This window comes from Zootermopsis nevadensis, unplaced genomic scaffold, assembly GCF_977971745.1.
Source record: "Zootermopsis nevadensis isolate Lab colony 2312 unplaced genomic scaffold, Znev_1.0 Znev_ptg000011l, whole genome shotgun sequence".
In the NCBI taxonomy this organism is placed as follows: domain Eukaryota; kingdom Metazoa; phylum Arthropoda; class Insecta; order Blattodea; family Termopsidae; genus Zootermopsis; species Zootermopsis nevadensis.
In genome coordinates, this window is record NW_028259143.1 from 3,824,501 (window position 1) to 3,847,308 (window position 22,808).

The window sequence follows — 22,808 nt, forward strand, 5'->3', positions numbered from 1 at the left end:
TCCAGATGATGGATAATGCCAATAATAACAAGTTGTGTTTATTGAAAGGGGAATGTGTGTGTAAACATGTGCTTAGAGTTCAAAAAGGTTACAGACAACAGAGAAAGCAAAGATGCAAAAGTTAAAACAATTAAAAACACTCAACATTATATGTATACAATCTAATTTACAATTACCAACAGCCATATGACTACGCACACATACAACCAACCAAACAGAAAACACATACAAACACATATTCAATTCACAGCCCGGCAGTCTAGATTGCCATTTACCTGTGTTACATCCTGCAAAGAAAAACATTTTATTGAAGATGCCACATGTTATAAAGCAGAGCAAAAACTTTACCTGCAGTAGAACAGGAGACCGATCTATTATAGCTTTGATCCCCGCTCCGAGTGTGACAAATTTAATAACCGTAACTAGCTATTTAGGACAGCAAACTTCAAAGAAACTTTAAATCTGGCTGTTTTCTGAGCTGTTGCACTGTCTGGTCTGACAAACGTTCACCAACATTTCAGAGGTACTCATGATGGAGGCAGCAAGCACCTCTCACATAAGTAAACTTCTACCCATCTATACAACAGCCCAAAAGATAGCCATCTTCATACTTGATGCTGTGAGAACCCGAAATCTATCTTCTTGATTTATAATCTTCTCCAACGATATAATAATGTCGTATGTCCTTCCTACTGGACAGAAACATGGGGCAGTGGCAACGGAAACTAGAATTATAATTTCGCAGGAACTGAAGTGGACAGTTTCACTGATATTATGTTACGAATATTATTTCTTAAGCATGTTCCAAATATTTATATCTGAGTTTCAATATTTCCATCGCTTACTAATTTCAATTTGTAAAAAAAATGTCTATATTTATGTTTTGCCACCACAATTTAGAATATGAATTAAATTTACAACTAAATTTATTTCTGCTCCTTCCACCTCACCCACAACACACAAGTAAATTTATTAGGCGGCATGCTTTTCTTACGTCAAATGCCTTGCAGTACAAGTTGTGATATGGCTTTTGTGACGGGTTTTCAACCTGAAAGCAAACCACGAGTATGTAAATACTCCAAATTAAGTTGTTATAGTGACAACACAAACAGTTTTCACTCTCTAACTGGAGGCAATAATTCATAACGGGTGCAAGACAAATGCACGCCCCCCTTCATACTGTACAACATACAGTCTCCATTATTATGTGTCCTTGAAACAAAGCACTTAAAGCAAATGCTTAATGAAGGTTTTGTGCACTACCTTTCACCTCCCAAACCAACTCGATCTGCAGAGTTCTTCTTAAGAAACTAATAGTTACACAGCTAGTCAAGAAATCCTCTGCCTTTTTGTAAAACCCAGTAGTACATCACCATGCCCCTACATTAAGCCAGATAAATCCTTCTTTAACATTAATTTTTAGGTATTCTTCATGGTCTAGCATGAGCGAAGAACACCTTACGGGCCTACTCATGTCTGTTTAATTTTTTGTGACACCAGAATCAGAGGTTGAGCTGTGCCTCATCAAAGGGGTATTCTTCAGTTCAGCGAACTCAACTATTACAGAATAAATTGATCTCTTTACAGCATGCGAGCAATTATAGCATACATTTAGTGTTTATATACCACTAATCCATATATACAACTTATAGTATGAACTGCAGTAATAAATCACTGTTACTCACTGGTACAAACTACTCAGTAGTTTCTCCATATTCTGAGGCATGACGTATCTTGCGAACGGCGTTATGTGACACAAATTATCACTTTCTTCTGTGAAACCATGAATACTGGAAACAAACAATTATCAACATAACTTTTTATACATGCACACAGACTAACTAGACAAACTAACAATTCTGGTAGCACTTAAATGTCATTACATAATTCTTGTGTCAGTATTCATGGTACGAATCGCCAGGTGCTCCGCATCTTCCGATTAAGTAACAATGTTGCTACCTTGGTCACCTTACAATGATACACAACTATCCAACTTGTAGTAATGACATTCTCAACACCTCTGAACAGGTCGCCGACTGTTCAGTGTCCACCATCCGAAGCATCCGCAACATTTGTGACCAGTTTCCTCACTTGTCTACTAGCCCATGCCGCATGAGATAGCCAATTTCCCCAATTCATAATATCTCATGCACTGTGAATTCATTTTAGAGCTCCTAAGCCAGTCGAACAATCCCACCAACTGCGTAGGTGAAATGCATGTCAAATGTATGTATTCCTGGTTGTGACCAGTCACTTTATTGCTTGGCCTGTCTTGGCTCATTCTAAAGCGGCCCATCCAGATACGAGTCTGGCTTGCGAGTCCGGCTCGGGTTCCATTGAGCCAAACTCGTTTGTGGGTGGGGTGTCACGAGCCGAGTCTGCTATGCATGCGTGGTGAAATATATCCGAGCCCGGCTAACGAGTCGAGCTCGCCGAGCCAGACTCGCAAGTCAGACTCGTATGTGGATGGGCCACTTGAAACTGGAATCCCTTTTCAATTTCAAAAGTAAATTACAATTAAAAAGATGTAGTGAAGTGGGCAATAACTCACCGTACAACAAACACTCTCCCATACGTGTTCTTTTGCAGGTCTTCCCTGAGTACTCTCAGCCCATATGAGAAGAGATCATCCAAACATGTGGGCTCTTTATATATAATTTTCATGTGCTGGAAGAGAGCCATCTGGTGCAGTACTGCACACTTACTCTCAATAACCACGACTTTCACTTCCGGAGATGTTGTGTGTGCCGTGACCCAATCTGTTTTATTCTGGAACAAGTTCTCCTCAATAAGGGGGTCAAAACAATCATACACCTATAAAAAAAGAGAAAGAATGTTTTATAAACAATATTTATATAGTCGTACAAAAAGCTCTCCAGTGGCATGGACATTCGGCACTGAAAGTGAAAATAAGGAAGGAGCAAATAATTGCAACGGTGATGATGATGAGGCAGCAAGCGCCTCTAAAGCAATGGTACATGGCTACTAGACTACACAGCACCAGTACCCAGAAGAAAGCCATTTTTATACTCACCACTGTGAAAACCTGAAAAATAAAATTTCATCAGGGTTTGTCAATGGAGAGTATTACGCAGTTTCAATGTCAAGTACCACGAAGGGATAACAACACAGAATGTTAGATCTCATGGGAAAGGATCACTTGGGAAACCAAGGCTTGGATGGAGGATAATATTAAAATGACTTGATATAAGGGTGTGGACTAAATTCAGCTGGCTCAGAGATGAGTCTAATGACAGTTCTTAGAAGCATGATTACAAACCTCTTGGTTCCATAAATGGGGGAATTTCTCATCTAGAAAAGAAACCATAAATCTGTCAAGAAACAAATAACAGAACTGTCAGTAGTTAAGTCTAACTGCAAGTTTTATTACTACGAAACTGCTAATTTACTGTCATGCAAATTCTTCGTTCATGACAAATTCTATGGACATGAGATAAAATCAGTTTGAAATATACATTACATATGTTTTCCCTCGCAAGAAAACACAAACTCTTCAAAAAAGACAGAGAGACAGCGGGGGGAAGATTTCCATGATATCTGGCAGCTAAGACTCTGACTGAAGTGTTGAGAAACCTTTTGACTCTTATCAGCTTTCTTAGAGAAAGTTGTTGTTTTTTTCATGAAGGCAATGAACACTCTTACCTCACATTTTGTAACTTGTTTTAACATCTCTCTAAATGCTGCCATCATGTTCATGAATGGTTCACAGTCACGAGGATAGAGAAGAAGAATTTTTGGTCTAGGTGGGACAGCTTGATTCTTCAGATATTGGTTATGATCTGTAAGAAACAACACAGTACTTCAAAAAGGGAAGTTAAAATTACATCACAGGCACATAATTTATTTGTAAATGGGATGCATCGCTTCATTATCAGCCACTGTATGTTTACTGTGACAACCAGCTAATAACGCAATTACGAGGCAGTACGTTCAAGAAATTTGCATTACAATCCAGACCAGTACTGATCTTTTGCTAATCATGAGAGGCGTATACATTATATTAATCACAACTATTATGTTAGAACTGTAAACTTTATATTTTTAATATATCATATATTCCTCATGATGGCAAGTATATTAAAATGTATCAGATAACACAATAGTAAAATATTTTAATAAACAATAATATGTAATAGTTGTACCTGACGGCAGTATTAAAGAATTCACATTAATCTGAATTGAACTCATTCAGCCTTCGTCCACTCTTAAAGCAAATGCCGTATGTTTACTCATGGCAGTTGATGCCTGAAGAAACACACCACCTACAGATGTTACGTAGCTTGAAATTAATTTTGAGGTAGGAGGTGTATGGATGGGTATAATAATCATAATAAAAACATGTCTTTGTGTGCATATATGGGACTAGATTTTGTACAAAAGGGTGTTTGACTAGTTCCTCATATGAGGTTTGAACTGGGTACCTAACGAATAAAAGCTGTATACCACACATCACCGCTAATCTCTTAAGCTTTACTTTAATAACATGTTACTTCCTGGGGAGAAGGGAAGGGGAAAAAAAAGGGAAAATTAAAATAAAATGCCCTCACATTCCAATGCAGACAGCTGATAAATCAACTGTATACACCTCCTTATATCCTGGTTAAGTCAACATAGTAGATGTAGTATATGTTACACAAGCAGAACTAACAGCAACGGAGGAAATATTGCATGAGCTTGCGGAAGATTACACACAAATTCAAAGAATTCCATTACTTCATCACATTACAACATTAAACATTTACAGTTGTAACTATGTGTGCAATCCTCCTACGTATTTCCAGTACATTGAATATTTCCTAATTAAACAGCAACCTTCACTTTATGAAATAAGAGAACAATTAAAAACAGAACATATATGAAAAACCATAACCATTTCAACAACATACCAAGAAACTAAGAACAATCAGTGACTCCACCTCATCAATGTTTAATATTTGACAATACAAGAAAAATGGTATTTTCATTGAATTCCATGCACTAGTATGGAATATTCATTATTAAATGAATATGTAATGAGTAGATCAGATCTATCTCACAGTAACCATAATTTGTACTCTAATATGAAGTTATGCCTTATCATTTCCTTCACAAATCGTCAGTATGGTTCCTCACAGTAACACAGTGAATCTAATAATTCTCACAAATAACACACATTATTTCCCTAAAGACCCTTTATGAAGTGATTTTTGTAATGAAGACGTTTCTTTAATATACAAACTGAATTTTAAAAAATTATTTGGATGAGCTTTATGCTTCAAAGGGTTAACTATCTATGAAGAGTAGTATGTTGTATATAATGAGATTTTGATATCAAGCCATTCTTCAAGATACTTTGTATCACCTGGTTCATCATTACCTAATGTACAAGTTCAAACATACTGCATCAGCACAAATATACATTTGAACTGTAAAATTTTCTAGTTATATTGATTTACCAGTAACTACTACAGATGAAATGGGTAGAAGAAATAAGAAACACACCAATACGTCATCAGTACACTTTAAAAACATTTCTCCAGCAATTGTCTCAAAATTACTTTTTTTGTTCTCTGGTACAAATACCACTTCTCTATGTTCAAAGAAACTGCTACTGAATTAATGTGGACCAACTTCACACTTCCATATCTCTACTATAACAATGAACTTGACGTTATCTACCCAACTTAGAATATATCGGAACACAGTTAAGACACGTTTGTTTGCACTGAGAACTTTCAGACAGTACAAATATTATCATTTAAATATAAAATGTGGCAGATGATAATAAGCAAGACCAAAGGTTAATAAAAATCAGAATCTCAGATACACCTCCATCAATTCTAACCAGGTATGGATTTTAAGAACACTTCTTTACACATAGCAGTTGCAACTGGAAGCCTAGTTATATCCTTACTACTTAAGATACTAAAATTTGTACAGGATTCTTGGCTGATGACAACTGGGATATTTTAAAGTCCTGTCCTGACAGAAGCCGCCATGCATGAGGTTTTCATCATCACCATTCTTCCTAACCATTACCATCAGACCTAACACTGGGGATTATGCACAAAATAAGCTCAGGCCATGACACGAGTGATTAAAGCAATATGTACTCTTCCAGTATATGTAAAAGCAACAAAAACTTTGTTCCAGTACTCCAGAAAGCATTTATAACCGATTAGCAAGAGCTGTTTATCGAGAATGCCATCCATGTCCTCCTACCCACATTTTTGTGTGGTGTGCCATATCTTTCAGGGAATCTCAGTTTTAAACCTTGTTATGTTACATCACTCAACTTCAGTGAAATCTAAATTTAATTCCACTGTACATATCATAATTACATGATGTTTTATCAGCTATTTGAAGAGAAAAGCCAGGGATAATATGCATGTTATTGTGTGACATAACCATTCCTATTGCATGGTAAAATATAAAAAAATCCATGTTCCTTATAAATGCATGGTATCATAACCCAGAACACTATGATAAAACTGAAGAAATAATTATGTAATTGAAGCAGCAGATGCTAATGGAATGAAAGAATCATTCTAAACTTTATTCTTAATTCATGAATATTATTACATGTGTATTATTCTTCTGTATATCTGGCATTTCTTTCTGTGACTGTTCTGCAAGTTAATGACCTTGAAACGCCAACATAGCCGTGTGGTAAGAACATGGATGATGATGATGATGATGATGATGATGACGTACTGACAGAGGGTATCGGTCCAGAGTATAATGCTAGAGAAGTGTGTGTACATAACTTACTTACTTCTATTCCTTCATACAAACCTTTCTTCGATTAAATACTAAGAGTTAAATTTATCCTTGAAGGAGTAAATTTTAATCTTCTGCAAAAAATCCACTCAAAAAAGGAGAAAAAACATAAAGACAACTCTACAGGAACTTCAACAGCTGATACACCAACTACACAATGTAGAACCTACTACAGTTAATATTATTTTAAAGAAACCTGTTACATACTATTCTTTTATGTTTTACTGGATTTCTTTTGCCTTCAGTGCACTAACTGTAATTTCTGTATACATTTTAAGACTAATTCATACACATTACTGTCAATACTGTTACGTCTTCACACTGACATAATGTACTAATGTACAGTTCCACATGCAGCTAATATGTTGCACCTACTATGAAGTGGAGATTTGTGCAAAGAGTACAGCAGTAAATGAGTATGGTATCAGGACAACCCCAATCACAGCATTAAAAAAAGTCACTTCCCATACCTTTCATTAACCATACATGAAAAAGGAAAGTAAAAATACATTATTAACCTTAACACTATAGTCAGAATGCAAGCAATATTTATGTAAAAAAACTTATAGATCAGATTTCTTAGTCTGAATGTCCTATACATTTACTCCATAATATTAACTATTTCAGTTTCTATGACCACCGTCTGGAATACTTACAACACAGTACTGTACAGTTGATAAGGCATGTTTTAAATTGTAACTGTTACAATAATAATTTACATGTCAGATGCTGCTGGATGTGGTGAAGGAGGTGCAAGGGTATCAAAAACTTTTAATATCACAGCTACTGGTTATTCCCTATATATGTTTTAATTATTTTACTTTCCAAGTTGATCTCAAAGCAATATTACTTCAAAACCATCCATATATATCACAATGCAATGAATAATGACAAAATAAATTTCCAAAGGTGTCCTTCATACTAAAACATGGGCAGTGATTTCACTCTTATATGAAAGGAATAACAAATGAAATAACAATATCCAAGATCATTTTGATAACCTTGGTTTCAATTGTTGAAAAAATGTGTTCCAACAATTGTCTCAATTCCCACTGTTTCAAAGTTCTATAACAATGTCCTTGGTTCCTGCTGCAACAATGTGGTCCAACAATGGCCACAGGCCATGTGGATTGTCAAGTTCCTTGGAAAAATGTCACAAAACAGACAGACTTGGAAGAGCCCATAAGGTATTCTTTACTAATGCTAATGCATTAAGATATTATGAAAGGATTTTAAATTTAACACATTCTCAGTGTTACAGATATGCATAATTTATTTTCTTTGAACTTCCCACAAATAATCACGTTACCTCTTCATCCTTAAATTGCTCTTTCCTCACACTAACTAAACATTTATATATATATAAGAACAGTATGACAATTACGTTGTTAGCATGTGTGATATTCCTCATCCTTGTCCCTTCTTCTGCTTATAAAAGCTGACTCTGAAAGTACTAACAATGAGAAACAGACTGTGACTCACAGAATAGGTCAGCTCGGCAACAACACATCTGATTCTCCTTAATTCTACTGGGAAACACTGCTCAATCACAATATTAGGATGCAAAATTTATAGCTGCAAAAGTGTTCTAAACCACTGATCTATTTACGCAAAGAAAATCAATCACTAACAAATACTAAGAACAGATGGCTATCAACTTCACACTCTGCCATGAGAAACGCAAATCCTATTTAGAACACAGTTATTACTAAGTGCAGGTTTTCCATTAGAACAATGTTATACATCATAAAAATGTTTAGAGAAGAATAATTCTCCTTTCCTGAAGGTTCAAAAAAAGTTAGATGAACACCAAATTCACATATTATTAATACAATAATTCAATAATAATTCCAATTAAAGGAATGTGGACCATGTAAAAGTTGCTACAGCAAAAAATAACATTTTTAAAACATAACTATAAAGATAAAAGCAAAAACTCCAACTAGCTACAAAGGCTTATAAAGAAACTAAAAACATTTGTTGTGACAAAATATCCACATAAATTTTAATTCAAGACACAGGGACCAATTAAAGAAAAGACATATTCTTATTAGAGTATCCAGCATTATTTATATACCATCTGAAAACTCATATCACACAGTAAAGTAATTCTATAACTTTACATCAGGATGATGTTGCAATGTGCCCAAGAAGTGACTATACTTGTGGACTAAGAGATCACATGATAAATCCCCTATCCATATAACCTGAAGAGTGCAAACAGTAATAAGCAGGGTAGAATTGAATAAAGGGTTATCATAATAGAGAAATTCTCTTCCTAAATTGTATAATATGGATATATCAATTACAATTGGCCTAAATTAGGGAGACAGTGGTCTATCACATAGTGACACGCACGACTCAAAGTGCCTGAATGAGACCATTTAACAAAGTTAAATCCACAGTGAAATATGTTACCAAAATAATTCCTTTGTATTTCCTATAAATATAAACATTTTGGGTGAGGAAAAACTTCAATTGGCAAGAAGACAGCAAAAAATATTTAATGTATTAAAAATTTCTAATAAAATATGAATGTGTAAGACAGATATGCAAAGACTTGTGACATGTACATGTAATCTAAATACACGACTTCTTTAACCTATTATATCTGCAACCAGAATACATATAAGACACTATTAACATATGTAATAAAGCCTATTACTGCAAGAGCTCTTGAAGACTGAGACTGGAAAAAATGTATACATCTCCTACTCTAAATAAAACATATTTTATATATTTTTCTCATGTTCCAATCTAAAGGCTTCGTCAGTATTCTAACCAAGAAACTACTGATTTTGTTACACTGCAGTTTCTAAACATTTCTCTATAAAGGCACAAATTGTCTTTATCAACTGTATTTTCTCCAGACACCCAGATAAGGTTCTTTAACTACAGTACAAAGTGACATCCTCCGTGAGATTCATAATCATTACCGCTTCCATCAGACTGCATAATCTGATATGGGAGACACCATCTAGTAACAAATGGCTTTTTATGAGATGGGTATTCCTTCCTGAGTCCCGCGCCATAGCTGCTGGGTCTGAGGCATCATGCTTCGGACCGGTGATACGAAATGCGCGCTGGTTTGAGTCTCGGGGAAAGAAATTTCTCATGAGATTTTGACCAGTGCAAACCCAGCATCGTGAGGAAATTGGGGAGCTACAATGGGTAGCGTAATCCAGTCAGGAAAGCTAGCAATGGCTGGGGGTCCGTCGTGCTGACCACACGTCACCCTATATCTGGTTGGATGAACATTCACCTCTGCTTAGGCATGTGAACGTGAGGCCAGCAGCCAGCTAGTCGGCTTTGGCTCTCAGAGGGCTGTTACGCCACGGATTATTATTCCTTCCTGAGGTGGAAACAGTTGCAAAAGACTAAAACGATGGTTGGTCTCTTCACAGATAATACTATCAAAGTATCTGCTGAAGGTTCTAGAGGAACCATGCTACATTTTGGTCAGGACAGCAGGGTCTTTCTGAATGTTTTACTACAGATTATCTCACAGAGTTATCTCATAATTAAATCCTCCCTTATAAGCAGGTTGGTGAGTTTTCAGAAAAAATTCTTTCAGACTGTCCACTATTAAATAGAATCCCCATTTAATGTTCTATGGTACTTGGGATGTTATCATTTACTGTTTAATTTCCATGGTCCCACTATTACATTTCCTTCATTTGTTTCTTTTAGTTGCGTTCAAAAAGCACCATCTACCACTGAAATATTAACTCACTGTATCTTTATCCGAGATGAAATGCATATAATATGGCCCTTAAAATCCTCTTAGGGGAGGTACAGATAGAATAAGCATCGCGCTTGTTAAGTAATACAACCGCAGCAACTGCTGCTTGTGACACACCTTATGATTTAATTCTTTGAATCACTCTTCACCAGATTATCAATCTTCTTCTCATCAATTTTATAATACAAATCTCCTACTAATACCAAATTATACTTGTAACAATAACACGCACCAGGTTCTGAACTTGGCCTCCTCCTTCTTCTCCAGATGAACAGGGTTACAATAACACCTATCAACACCAAGACTACGAACACAGACACCAGTACAACATCTACAGACAACTGTGGTAGCAGTGGTGTTGGTATTGCGATTGAGTGTGGCAAGGTTGAATTTACTTCAACTGAAACAGTTAACAAACACATTTACTTACTTATTAATCAGACTGACAGGTACATAATGAGTTAGATTTTTAGCAATTAATTTATAAAACGTGGGTGTCTTCTGGTTTGTAGCACTGCGTACTGCGGGTGTGATAAGGTAAAGCAGTGATAACTTCTACATACAGTTCCATTCAATTAGCAGATGTGGACGAAAGCCCTAAGTTCATATTCTTTTAGAAAAATCTTAAAACCAATAATAACCAGACCCAAAACATACTTCCCCTTTTATCAGCTCTACGGCTACAACGGGAAAATAAAGAGTTATCTGACTATAATATTTCCCATTTCGTCCAGTTCAAAACCCTTCCAAGGTCAGGGAGTCACAAAGAAATTGAGGTTAAAGGGCAATAAATTATTTTCAAAACACCAAATATTCAATAAAGTTAAGGAAAAATCCTATGGTTTACGTTTATAATATTTCATTGTTCATTGGCAACCGCATAAAATTCTGCAGTCTTTGCTTCCTTCTTAAAGATTTCCATAATCTCCAATCCTTTAGCATTCCAGAAATGTGGGGAACAGAGAGGTTTCGATGCAAGTGACCAGAAACAAGCATGACACTAAGAAGTATTATAAATAATACTAAAAAACCTCTGCGTAAATATTCGACTTACAGACTTTGCTGTTGTATCTACAGTAAGAATAATCATTCCAAACTGTATTCTTCATGCATCGATCATCAACAATTTCCACCTGTGAACAAAGAAATTAATTTTATACAAAAACTCTGATGTGGGGAAAAAAAATCACATTGGTTTGTTGCTTTTGTATTGTGACCATGAACAGCATTATGTTCATACACCATTACAGGCAACTCCACACTGATATTTTGTACTTTCAAAACTCAAGGACTGGGTAACATTTCATATTACAAAATCCAATAAAATCACAATTCTCTAAACATCTGTGAAAATGGTTATGTTGTGTGATGTATATCTGAAATATATACACATACATACATACACACAGTTTCAAAGCTGGTTCTACTCATGTCTCCAGGTGATTAGTCACATTTTTTCTTTCTTTTTCTAACAAGTAATAGCTACCGACAACTAACTCTAAAGTTTTTGTTCCTGAGCAGTCATGTTGAATGTGTCCCTTAATGCTCAAGAAGGAATTAAGATAAAATCACTACATGCACTACTAAAAATTACTTACTATCACACAATAAAATCCTGTTGTAACATTCTGTATGGTGCATCGTATCTCATCACTGTCCTGCAAAATCACAAAATATTCACATACAAAGTTACAAATAAAAGTGATTCTTGCAATATTTATCAGTATTTTAAACAATGGTCAATAAATAACAAATATAAGAAGAAAGCATCGACACCATGCAGCAATAAACGAAAAGATGCCAACTGACTCAACTGAAAAACCAACAACTTCCCTCCAACGGACTATAAATATTTTGCATGTACATTTTACCTAAATCTCAGACTACAGTATTCTAGATTTTTAAACATCCCTTATTTTGAAGGAAAGTAAAAAGGCACACTTTCCTCCAAGAACAATTGTTAAGAACTCGTCCTTGGATCGATAAAATAAAAATTCTGCTTCAAGTTCATGGACCATTAAGAATATTACATTTTGCCCCAGTGTTGGGGAATGGGGCATAGTGTTACCCTACATTATGTACTAGCAAAACCTGGAAGTGTCATAGGTTAAGCAGCCAATGGTAGCCTGGCTGTTAACTGGAATCATGAAGATAATTTCTAACAATAGCTCATACAATTTTAAAATCAAGAACAATGATCGTACGGGCTCATTTCCTTCAAGAACAAATAATTACCTGCCACTATGTAAAAAGATGATGTCTCTAAAAGCTGCTCTGAGAAAATTATGATGGACTATAGCCCATAAATCAGTAGTTACTTACTATATGGCACAATGATATGTCTGTCACACTGTCTTTCAATTTACACATGAACTGTCCAGATGTCTGTAAAAGAAACAGTTATATTAATAAATATTTCACACTTTTATGGCAGATAATCATCACAAATCCTTCTTACTCCAAGACAAAGCAACAATGCATTCCACTACTATGGCTGGGGTCACACAACAGTACAAAGCACATCCGTTGTAACGCACATCATGACGTCCGTCATAGAATTAGGATTTGGAAGTACAGACACTTTTTTTTTCTTCCTAAATTCTTTCAAGCTGCCACAGTAATTGGTGCTCGTGTGGTGTCCTCGCCTACGTCCGTACAAAAGTACGTCCATTGCAACGGACGTACTTTGTACGGTCGTGTGGCCCCAGCCTAAAGGTCTCAAGCAGACTACTTAACTAATGGTAATACAACAATAAATGGTAAATTTTATAGGATACACCCATACCAACAGACAAAAAATGAAAAGACCTGTACAGCCAAGTTGCAGCTATGCTAATGGCTTCCATGTGTAAACTTCCAATATTCCACACACACACACACACACTTTATATTGACAGTGAAAATGAGCACCAAGCATCAAAACAGAATAAAATATGTATGGAGTAACCAATCTACAATGGGAAAAATAAACCAGGTAGAGATTTTTATACAAGTAACCATAAATAATATTTCAGTTTTATCACATTTTCAATCTAGAATGCAAAATTGCATGATCATTATAACTTATTTCCATTCAAGACTGAAAGTGATAAATAATCTAAAAACTCACCTGATGAATAAATCTGCTGAGTGGATTAAATACAATGGTCCAGTGAGATATTAATACAAATAATTAAAACTTACACCAAACTAAACTCTATGGTACAATCTTCTTTGATCAACTGATAGTTAATAGGCAAGATTTCTAGTCATCACCCTGATGACGGAGCAAGCACCTTTAAAATGTTGGCAAACGTCTACCAGACTACACGGTGCAATATTCCAGAAGTGTCGCCTCTGTCAGTTAATTAGGTGGCCAAGACATGTACTACTTTCACACAATCTGATGGCTCATTACCGAATTCACAAAGTCTCAAAAACAGATCCTATCCTCCGCCAGTTCACAGCCTATTTCCGTAAGATCAATTTTATTCTCCGATAAATACCAAGGTCTCTCAAATGTTTTCTTCCCTCAAGATTTTCCAACCAAAATGTCACATGTGCCATACTTTCCCCTGTGCATGCTGCATGTCCTGAGTATCTAATCTTTCTTGATTTAATCCATGCTAGTCATTTAAAGCCCAAAAACTGATGCAATGGAATTATTCAAATGCAATGGAAGGCAACCAATCCAATGTCCGCATATCATGTAACCCAGTATGTTTCAGCATTCCCAAAACCAAAACAAGCTCCTATAGAGTGCTCACAGAATGAGATTAATCATTTTTCTGATTACTGCCAAAAAAATGCAATATTTAGAACAGAATTTGTTTAAAAAGCAATATTTAAGAATTAGGGAACATCTTATTGACCCTTTGAAGCCAAACCTCATTTAAATAACTTTTAAAAATTCAGTCTGCACCAGAAAGGAAACAACACACTTCAACATTGATGAGAATCACACATGAAGATTGACATATTTAAAATTTTTGAAACAAATCCTGCTGTTCCAGTTTCATTATAATTTAATTAAAATTGCATTTTAAGCAAGTACCATCACAGTAATCAACTACAAAAATGACCACAGCATGAGAGGGATCTGACTTCGTGGCACATCAGTGCAATGAGCATTCAGATGTTCAGGAAACAAGAAAATTTTACAAAAACTAAATTTGGTACATGCTATCTAAGTCATGACACAATGAGCCTACACTTTCCAAAACAAATATTATTTTTATCATAATTTGTAATTAACACATGACGCGAGACAGAATTTTATCTACAGTAATGCAAAATGGGAATTCTGGGATATAAAGGAATTCAGTACTTACAGTATTAAATAAAGTTATCTGCATCAACAAATCATTTAAACAACCAGCCTTGGGGAAGTTCTCATCATAAAAGATCCTGTTACTCAAAACAAAATCACATTCTGAACATTTGATTTCTTCTTCTTCTTCATAGTTGCTGAAGTAGTTTTCAACTTAGTTCTGCAGATGCTTTATATAACATTCACATGGAAGTTCTAAAGCATGCATGCGCATATTTTAAAAGGCAGCTTAGGATGTGGAACTATGCAAGGCGCAGATGATACCACACAGGTAACAGAGCATGTTCATTATAGGACTGCAAATTTAGCCCAGACACAGTTGCTAAGTTTAGTCAGTTAATTTATTAGTTTTTTCAATGAAAAAGAAGAATTTATAAACCATAAATATAACTGTTATCAAATATTTTAAAATCAATTATATGATTTAGTTAAATATTTAAAACTGTGAATATCATGAAGATGACTGCCTTCTGGGTTACTGTGCTGCGTAGTATGGTAGAATTTTAACGACATCTACTAGACTACATGGTGCAACTAACCAGAAATTGGTCATCTTCACACTCGCCACAATGAAAACCTCATAATTCATGTAAACATCGCGTCCAAAAGCAAATTCAGTTACGCCAAGGCAACAGCTCAATATAGAGACACACAAATGCAGAGGGTCAATCAAACATCACTTACGAAAATTACTGCCTCTTACCCTATAAATGCAACATGAGTGCTCATGTCCTGACACGTAGCATGCTCTGTCCTTTGTATGATCTACATCAGAGATGAGGCGAAACCCCATATGCAGATCTTCAATGTCTTCAACTGACTCGAAGTGGACACTTACATCAATTTGTTGTCTGAAAACATAATGATGTCTGTTCTGAAGCCACAGCTGAGTATACAAGCAAAGGCACACTGACTGCGTGTTACTGGTACACCATTAGATATAAAAAACCAAAACTATAGCAAGCAAACAAGCAAGAAAATATAATATCAGATAAAGCAAGCGCTGCATGTTAGTAAGCACAGGGTGAATATTAAAAATTAAATTCATTAAGCAGCTTGTGCATGCTCCCAAATGCCAGAAATACATAATATTCTGAATTCTGTACATAAATAGCATTCATCCACAAATATGTCTAAAGAACAATGCTTTCTAAAATTATAAAAACCACATGTATAAGAGAATGCTCAACTTCCCCCCCCCCCCCCACTTTCCCAGGAAACAGTTAAAGCATGACTCTTAGCTTACACTTAAAGCAATCTCCCACCAGTGTTGCATAACACCATGACCACAGTTGCATGAATGGAAATCACATTTTCTGATTTCAATCTCCATTCTGGTAACATTTATCCTGGTAATATTACTGACAGAGCACTCCAACTCCCTCCTAGAAATAAACAAACACAGCAATAGCATCTACTAAACTACATGGCAAAAACTACCTGCAATTTATTTGTTATTCATAAAACACACAGAAAACAACACACAGCTACACTTTTATGAAAAGGGCACACTTGACCAAAATCTTTTTCCTATTTTTATTGCCCTTGCATTCTCTGTAAATTTAATCACACACAATACAGAGATGACAGAGAAAAAGCAGTATCACTCCACTTCAGAAATTTATATACTGAGGTCAGTTCTTGTAGTCGATCTACATAAAGTTTCATGCAAATATTAAATCACTACAGAGTTCAGTATTCTAAACAAATTTGTTTAACATATGTTTCTTCTAAAAAACTATACTAACAAAACAACATTTAAATTATATGGATTGAGAACATCTCAGCTATGACACAGAGTACTCTTGTAGGTACACGACGGAGTCAAAACCCAGACTACATGGCATCAGAACTCAGAAGACTGCAATCCACATTTTAACTACTACGAAAACCTTAAATCTAATTCTAAATTACACTTTGCAGCACCATACCTAATTGCACTGTGATGATGTCAAATTCATGAGCAACAATTCTAATACAATTTGTTTCCATTTCTTTATATACAAGTCAAAATAAAACAATTGCCATAGCTAGACCATCCTCAATTCTTATGCAATCAGCAATCATCTAACCTCAACAAAACTTACCAATAGCTGAGAACAAAGAGAACAAAGTAGTAGCACAACATACATAAAGAATTCCCACACTTGAGTTACACACAGCCAATCCATGAACTACGTGATATACACCTCAAGAGAAATTTTGAGACTGCCTGTGTCGAGGTTGAGTCCAGGAACTTTTTGACTGTACTATATACAAACTAATATTAGTATTGAAGAGAGTTGATGTCTGTTAATTTTATAATATAATAGTATCTTCAGTATAAATGAACAGGGCACCTTTAACCTCTGCCACAAAAGAAAACAAGTGAACAAAATTCAATAACAAAATATTAAAAATTATAAAGACAACATTTCCATACATCTTCAATCCCACATGTGCCTGTCTGTAAAGTTTCATTCAAAATAAGGGAAACCTGAATGGGCTGTCCATAAGAAAAGTTACAGATAGTTCATTCTTTGAAAAAGCGAAACAGGAGAACATATGTCAGTGATTTATTAAAAAATGTATAAGTAAATAAACTATGAATGAGACTAAGAATGCAAGTAACAAAAACCACTCTACACAGCAAGAACCTGGACAGAATGCAATCAGCATTTCTGGCTACAAGTAATCACAATATTAATTAAATACATATGTTATAAAAGAAGTGTGTAATCAAAATCATTTAAGTTTCAAACTTCAGCAAGGATGGAAAAAAAGGGTTTACTCATCAATGCCTGCAAAAAAGTTCAATGAACCTTCATAATTATATTTCAAATCTTTCAATTTTTGCTTCTGATTTTAAAATTTTTATCTTAATATATGAAAACATTATTACTCAGGATCTCAATTTGTTTCCAAAGAATACATTACTCACATACCTGTTTAAGCACAAATCTTCAGTACTTATGACGTCCAGCTGAACAACCTACATAAAAACTTCAAATCTGTGTTCTGATTAGAAAACTGAAATGTGATGAAATATCCTTCATTTAAACACGTTGAATAATTCAAACAGCGAAACATGGACAAACAGAGACATCGACCAGACTACACAGCGCAATAACCCAGAAGACAGAAATCTTCATACTCACCGCTGTGAGAACCTCAAGTCTTACAGAGACAGAAGACTCTGTAAAATCTGAAGATGTCAGTCTTCTAGATTGTTGCGCCATGTAGTCCGATAGAACAACCCAGAAGACAGCCATCTGTGGACTCACCACCATGAAAACCTAAAATCCTACTTACTGCAAAATCCACAAGTTTAAGTTCTGAGACTACTTAAATAAGGAGTTAAAATCAACAAATCAACTTTTTTTTAAAATCACATCTTATAATCTGAATATAGATAAAATCAAATATATCCATTAATTACATTTTTAAAAACCACTAACTGATTATGTCTAAATCCAGAAATGATTCTCACTAATGTTACCTACATAAAGATTTCTGTCTTCTGGGTTGTTGCGCTGTGTAGTCTGGTCGATGCTAACCAACGTTTCAGAGGTCATACTGCCTCCGTTATCAGGGCGATGAATATTCAATCATGACGGAGGCAGTATGACCTCTGAAATGTTGGTAAACATTGACCAGACTACGCAGCGCAACAACCCAGAAGACAGAAATCTTCATACTCACCGCTGTGAAAACCTCAAATCTTACCTACATAAGTTAAGCAGAGGAGATGAGCATTGAATACAATTTTATGTACTTGATAAAATAAATACTAATCACCCTTTTTACAAACAGTAATCGTACCAGTAATGTTGCAATTCATCCTTATTCCTAATAGAATTAGTTAGTATGTGGATCTCAGAACATAATGTTTTACCTCGTGCATCAAGAAATTCTGCCAAAATTTGAAAACACCTGGTGTTTACACATTTCATCTTTGTAATAATGTGAAGCCCTAACTGGAAACTTATTTAGCTTGTACGTATATCCGGCATTGGGTAAGTCAATAAAATCAAGAGAATAACTGCACTGATGCATCATAACATGTAACAAGTGTGATTAGTGCAAACACGGAAATCCTAGAGTTTGTGGTAAGCACTACAAAGTGCAAAGTGCCAACATTCAACTCACATCACCACAGAAATTTGTTTACCAAGTCTCTTCAATAAAGGAAAGAAAGCTAAATGATGCCACAAGACAGCTCACTGCCGATACCTTTGAACAGCTTGTTAAACATTTGTCCTTTTGAAGACAGTCAAAGAAAAACCACTAAAAAAATGTGGTTTTTTTGGGAGGGCTGAGTTTCAAACTGACTTCTCAGAGGAGAATAAAATGTTATACTTGTTTTGTTTTTTGTCAAACTGAAGTGAGTATTAAATATGTGATTCATGCACAAGTTTTTATACATTAATAGTGACCTGTTCACCTTTCTCTTACTATAATAAAATCTAAAGTTAATGTTAGGAGAGAATTTTTTTCTGAACTTAATACTGCTTCTTAAAGATTAAATACTTTAGCAGTTTTGCATTTAAAATTTCCACTACTGAATGATATATGATAAGGTGTGTTATGTGAAAGTATTTTCTCTCCCCACAAGGAGTTAAAATTATCCATCCAATGGCATTACAGTCCAAGTCAGGCTGTCAGTTAAAATGATAGTCTTCGTTTATTACAACAAGAATGTCTCACAATTTAATGTTGAAACCTGTTAACTACCGCATAAAAGTTTCCACTTTAATTTATCCTCCCTCATTTCCAAATTTGGAATGTCCGTTCAATCTCTTCTTCACTTCGTGTCCTTTTCATTTCATCCGTCCTGCAATATTGTGGCGAAATGATCTTCCCTCATATTTGATCACATTTACAATTTTGAAAAATGCTTTTCTCTGACACATAATCATACACCAATGAGCAGACATTATGCATTACATGTGTGCACATATTAAAACAAGAGTATGAGTATTAACGTTTAAACGCCTGTGTCCTGAACAAAACAATAAGTTAAAGTATGAGGTTATCAGTCGAAGAGACCTGGTTTGTATGTTATCCTTCACCAACATAGACGTGCCAGTATTAAATACAAACAATACCAGAACCTTACAAATATGTGCACATATAAGTAAGTGTTAGAACAACTGTGGAAGTACATTCCAAAAAGTAAACTTGAGATGAAATCAAAAAATAATGCACAAAAACATGCTTACTGAAATCAAGACTGCTTATTTCACTAATTACTACTACTACTACTACTACAAATAAATTATATTAATGTAAGGTCCTAAAATACTGTGTGGGAGTATATATTTTGAGAAATATGCAATGTTTGAAACAGAAATTTTTGTAGAATATGAAACAATAATGTGGTGGATGAACAAATTCTATGTTTCATTTTCAACATCATTGTGAATTTCATTCTTCAGATAGGACATTAAATTCTGTACAAAATGTTGGGTTCTGATCTTCTGGGTTACAATGATATGTAGTCTTGTAGGTGGTTACCATTTTTTTTGTAGAAACTTATAACCTCCATCTTCAGGGTCAAAGATCCTCTTAAATGTTGGTAACCATCTACAAATTACGTGGTGTCGCAACACACAAGACCACACTCCAAATCTTCAGTGTTGTTCATCCATGATATAGCATCATAATTGCATATGGCGATGGTATAAAACTCTGTGGTTATATCAGGCAAATTTAATCCGTACAAGTACAAATGAAGTTCATAAATGGATTTACCAAATTATATAATTATTCCTTTAAAGTGCTCGTTAGTTTTGCCATACAAACTGAAAGATTTTTAAAAAATGAGTCAACTGTCTTTTTTTATCAAATGAATCCAAATTGACAAATCACAAATTACCACAGAGCATATTTTTACGCTATTACCTGAATCTTATCACCCATTAAGTGCCCTGTAATCTTACTGGCTATGTCAGATATTATACAGCCTGGTGTAACTGACGACTGCTTGTAGCAGATAGTATGATGGACACTTTTCTTCCTTTTCATAGACGCTCAGCTCTGCCCCCACAAACTTCCAAAATGTATGTAATGCAAAATGACATCTTATTTCTAAAGTTTGTCAGACATGCCTTTTATGTGGTACATATTTAAAACAAAGACAAACATTTAGATATTCAAGTGCAGTTCCAGACCTCACAGACTGAAATGGACCAAAAATATAAATCTGAACTGTGTTAATAGCAATTCATGATGTGTCAACAAAATTAATCAACATCCATTCACAGAGCAATGCACAAATAGGGCAAGCATTAAACCTTTACAGCCCAGTGGTAACTATGTATACCATCTCTTTTAATAACCAACTCTGCATTTTGCCCACAGTGTATTTATGGATTTCATATGATTCTGAGAATAAACAACGACTGCTTGTTTAAACAGCACTGGCCTATTACTCTTTGTATGGAGAAATATTGCATTTTCTTAGAGGTATTTTTAGATGAACTTTGACTTCTGTGGAGTATGGAATACATATTTAACTCTAGACTGCATCAACTTTTCTAATAAAAGTCGCTCTTATCATGTGACTAGCAACTGAGATAAGATATGCAAATGGAATAATCATTGAAGATTTCCGTGTTCTGGGTTGTTGCGCTGTGTAGTCTGGTCGATATTAACCAACGTTTCAGAGGTCATACTGCCTCCGTCATCAGGGCGCAACAACCCAGAAGACGGAAATCTTCATACTCACCGCTGTGAGAACCTCAAGTCTTACGGAATAATCAGTGTTTTCAAATAAATAACCATAAATCTGCACTCTTATGTTACTTCTTATTACATGTAACAATAAAAAGAAAATGATTCAATGGCATTACTCACAGTGCTGTAGTATACTGATTGGTGATTGTTGGTATCTTTTGAGTTAATAAATCCTTTTTGTATTCAGTCACTATAAAAAAAGGCAATGAAGCAACAATAACACCATCTATCATATCTTTCACTGCTTCAATTTCCAATAAATAGCAACCACTGAACACGTAGTTAAACTTCACAGTTGCAGTCTAAAACAAAAGAACAAAATCCCCTTCAAAAAATCACATCTTACTAAGTTTTTAACAAACATAAATAATGGAGTGTGACAGAAATATTGCATTGGCAAGATTATAAGGTGATTTATTTGATTCGTAATTCAGCTACAACACATTATCACATAGTAAAAATTCATGCAAAAACTTTATATTGCATATTTTTGTATTTTGTTATAAACGCTTTCATGTGGCTACAACTCTGGTCACTTTCTGAAAATTTGTATTGTAAGAGCTTCTAAAATTTAAGGTAGTACAAAGCTCTATTAGCTGATTCTAGTATGTGCTATTAAGACAATATTTTTCCATCTCCCACTCCAAAATAAGAATAAACATACCCTTCCACAAGAAGATACTTTTCTTGTCCTTTGTACTTCTGTTGTGTTTCCAGGTTCACTATCCAGTATTTTCACAGATCTATTAGAATGTAGTGTAGGGGCTTTTACATCACCACATTCTTTTGCATTTCTTAATTTTTCATCCACATACATACTCAGCATGTAAAACTCATACCCACAAGATATGGACATCAGACTGAACTCTACAGCAACTGTACCACTTTTTGAGTTCACAACTGTCCATGAGATGTTTTCTGCATCAATTGTATTACATGACTTGACTTCTGAAATAAAAAACATTAACTGTCACACACTGCTAACCAACAAACTCCATGGAGTACAGCCCTCCTTCAGAAGCCAACAGTATGCCCAGCTAGTCTAGAAATTTCCCACCTTTTATGAAGTCTAAAGGTTCATTACTATGCTCAAAACAATCCAACACCAGTCCCAACTGTGGACCACATAAATCCAATCAACACCCTCCAACCCAATTTCTTCTTCTTCTATGGCTCTCCGGTCCATATTTGGTCCTTGGCCTCCTCAATTCTCCTCTTCCATTCGGTCCTTCTGTTAGGTCCGTCTGTCCGAGGTTGAGG

The 22,808-nt window shown here is 35.1% G+C and overlaps 1 protein-coding gene across 1 annotated transcript in view; it reads right to left on the bottom strand.

The window, feature by feature from the left end:
• Nucleotides 1–22,808, bottom strand: part of LOC110831511 (uncharacterized) — a 29,653-nt gene that overhangs the window by 3,321 nt on the left and 3,524 nt on the right. The window contains exons 4-14 of the mRNA XM_022067576.2: nt 22,213–22,496; nt 21,669–21,850; nt 15,535–15,682; nt 12,845–12,907; nt 12,121–12,180; nt 11,577–11,655; nt 10,755–10,922; nt 3,664–3,800; nt 2,552–2,814; nt 1,686–1,790; nt 995–1,048 (exon numbers count right to left, since the gene is read on the bottom strand). Coding sequence (XP_021923268.2) covers nt 995–1,048; nt 1,686–1,790; nt 2,552–2,814; nt 3,664–3,800; nt 10,755–10,922; nt 11,577–11,655; nt 12,121–12,180; nt 12,845–12,907; nt 15,535–15,682; nt 21,669–21,850; nt 22,213–22,496 — 1,543 coding nt within the window. The remainder of the gene's footprint in view (nt 1–994; nt 1,049–1,685; nt 1,791–2,551; nt 2,815–3,663; nt 3,801–10,754; nt 10,923–11,576; nt 11,656–12,120; nt 12,181–12,844; nt 12,908–15,534; nt 15,683–21,668; nt 21,851–22,212; nt 22,497–22,808) is intronic.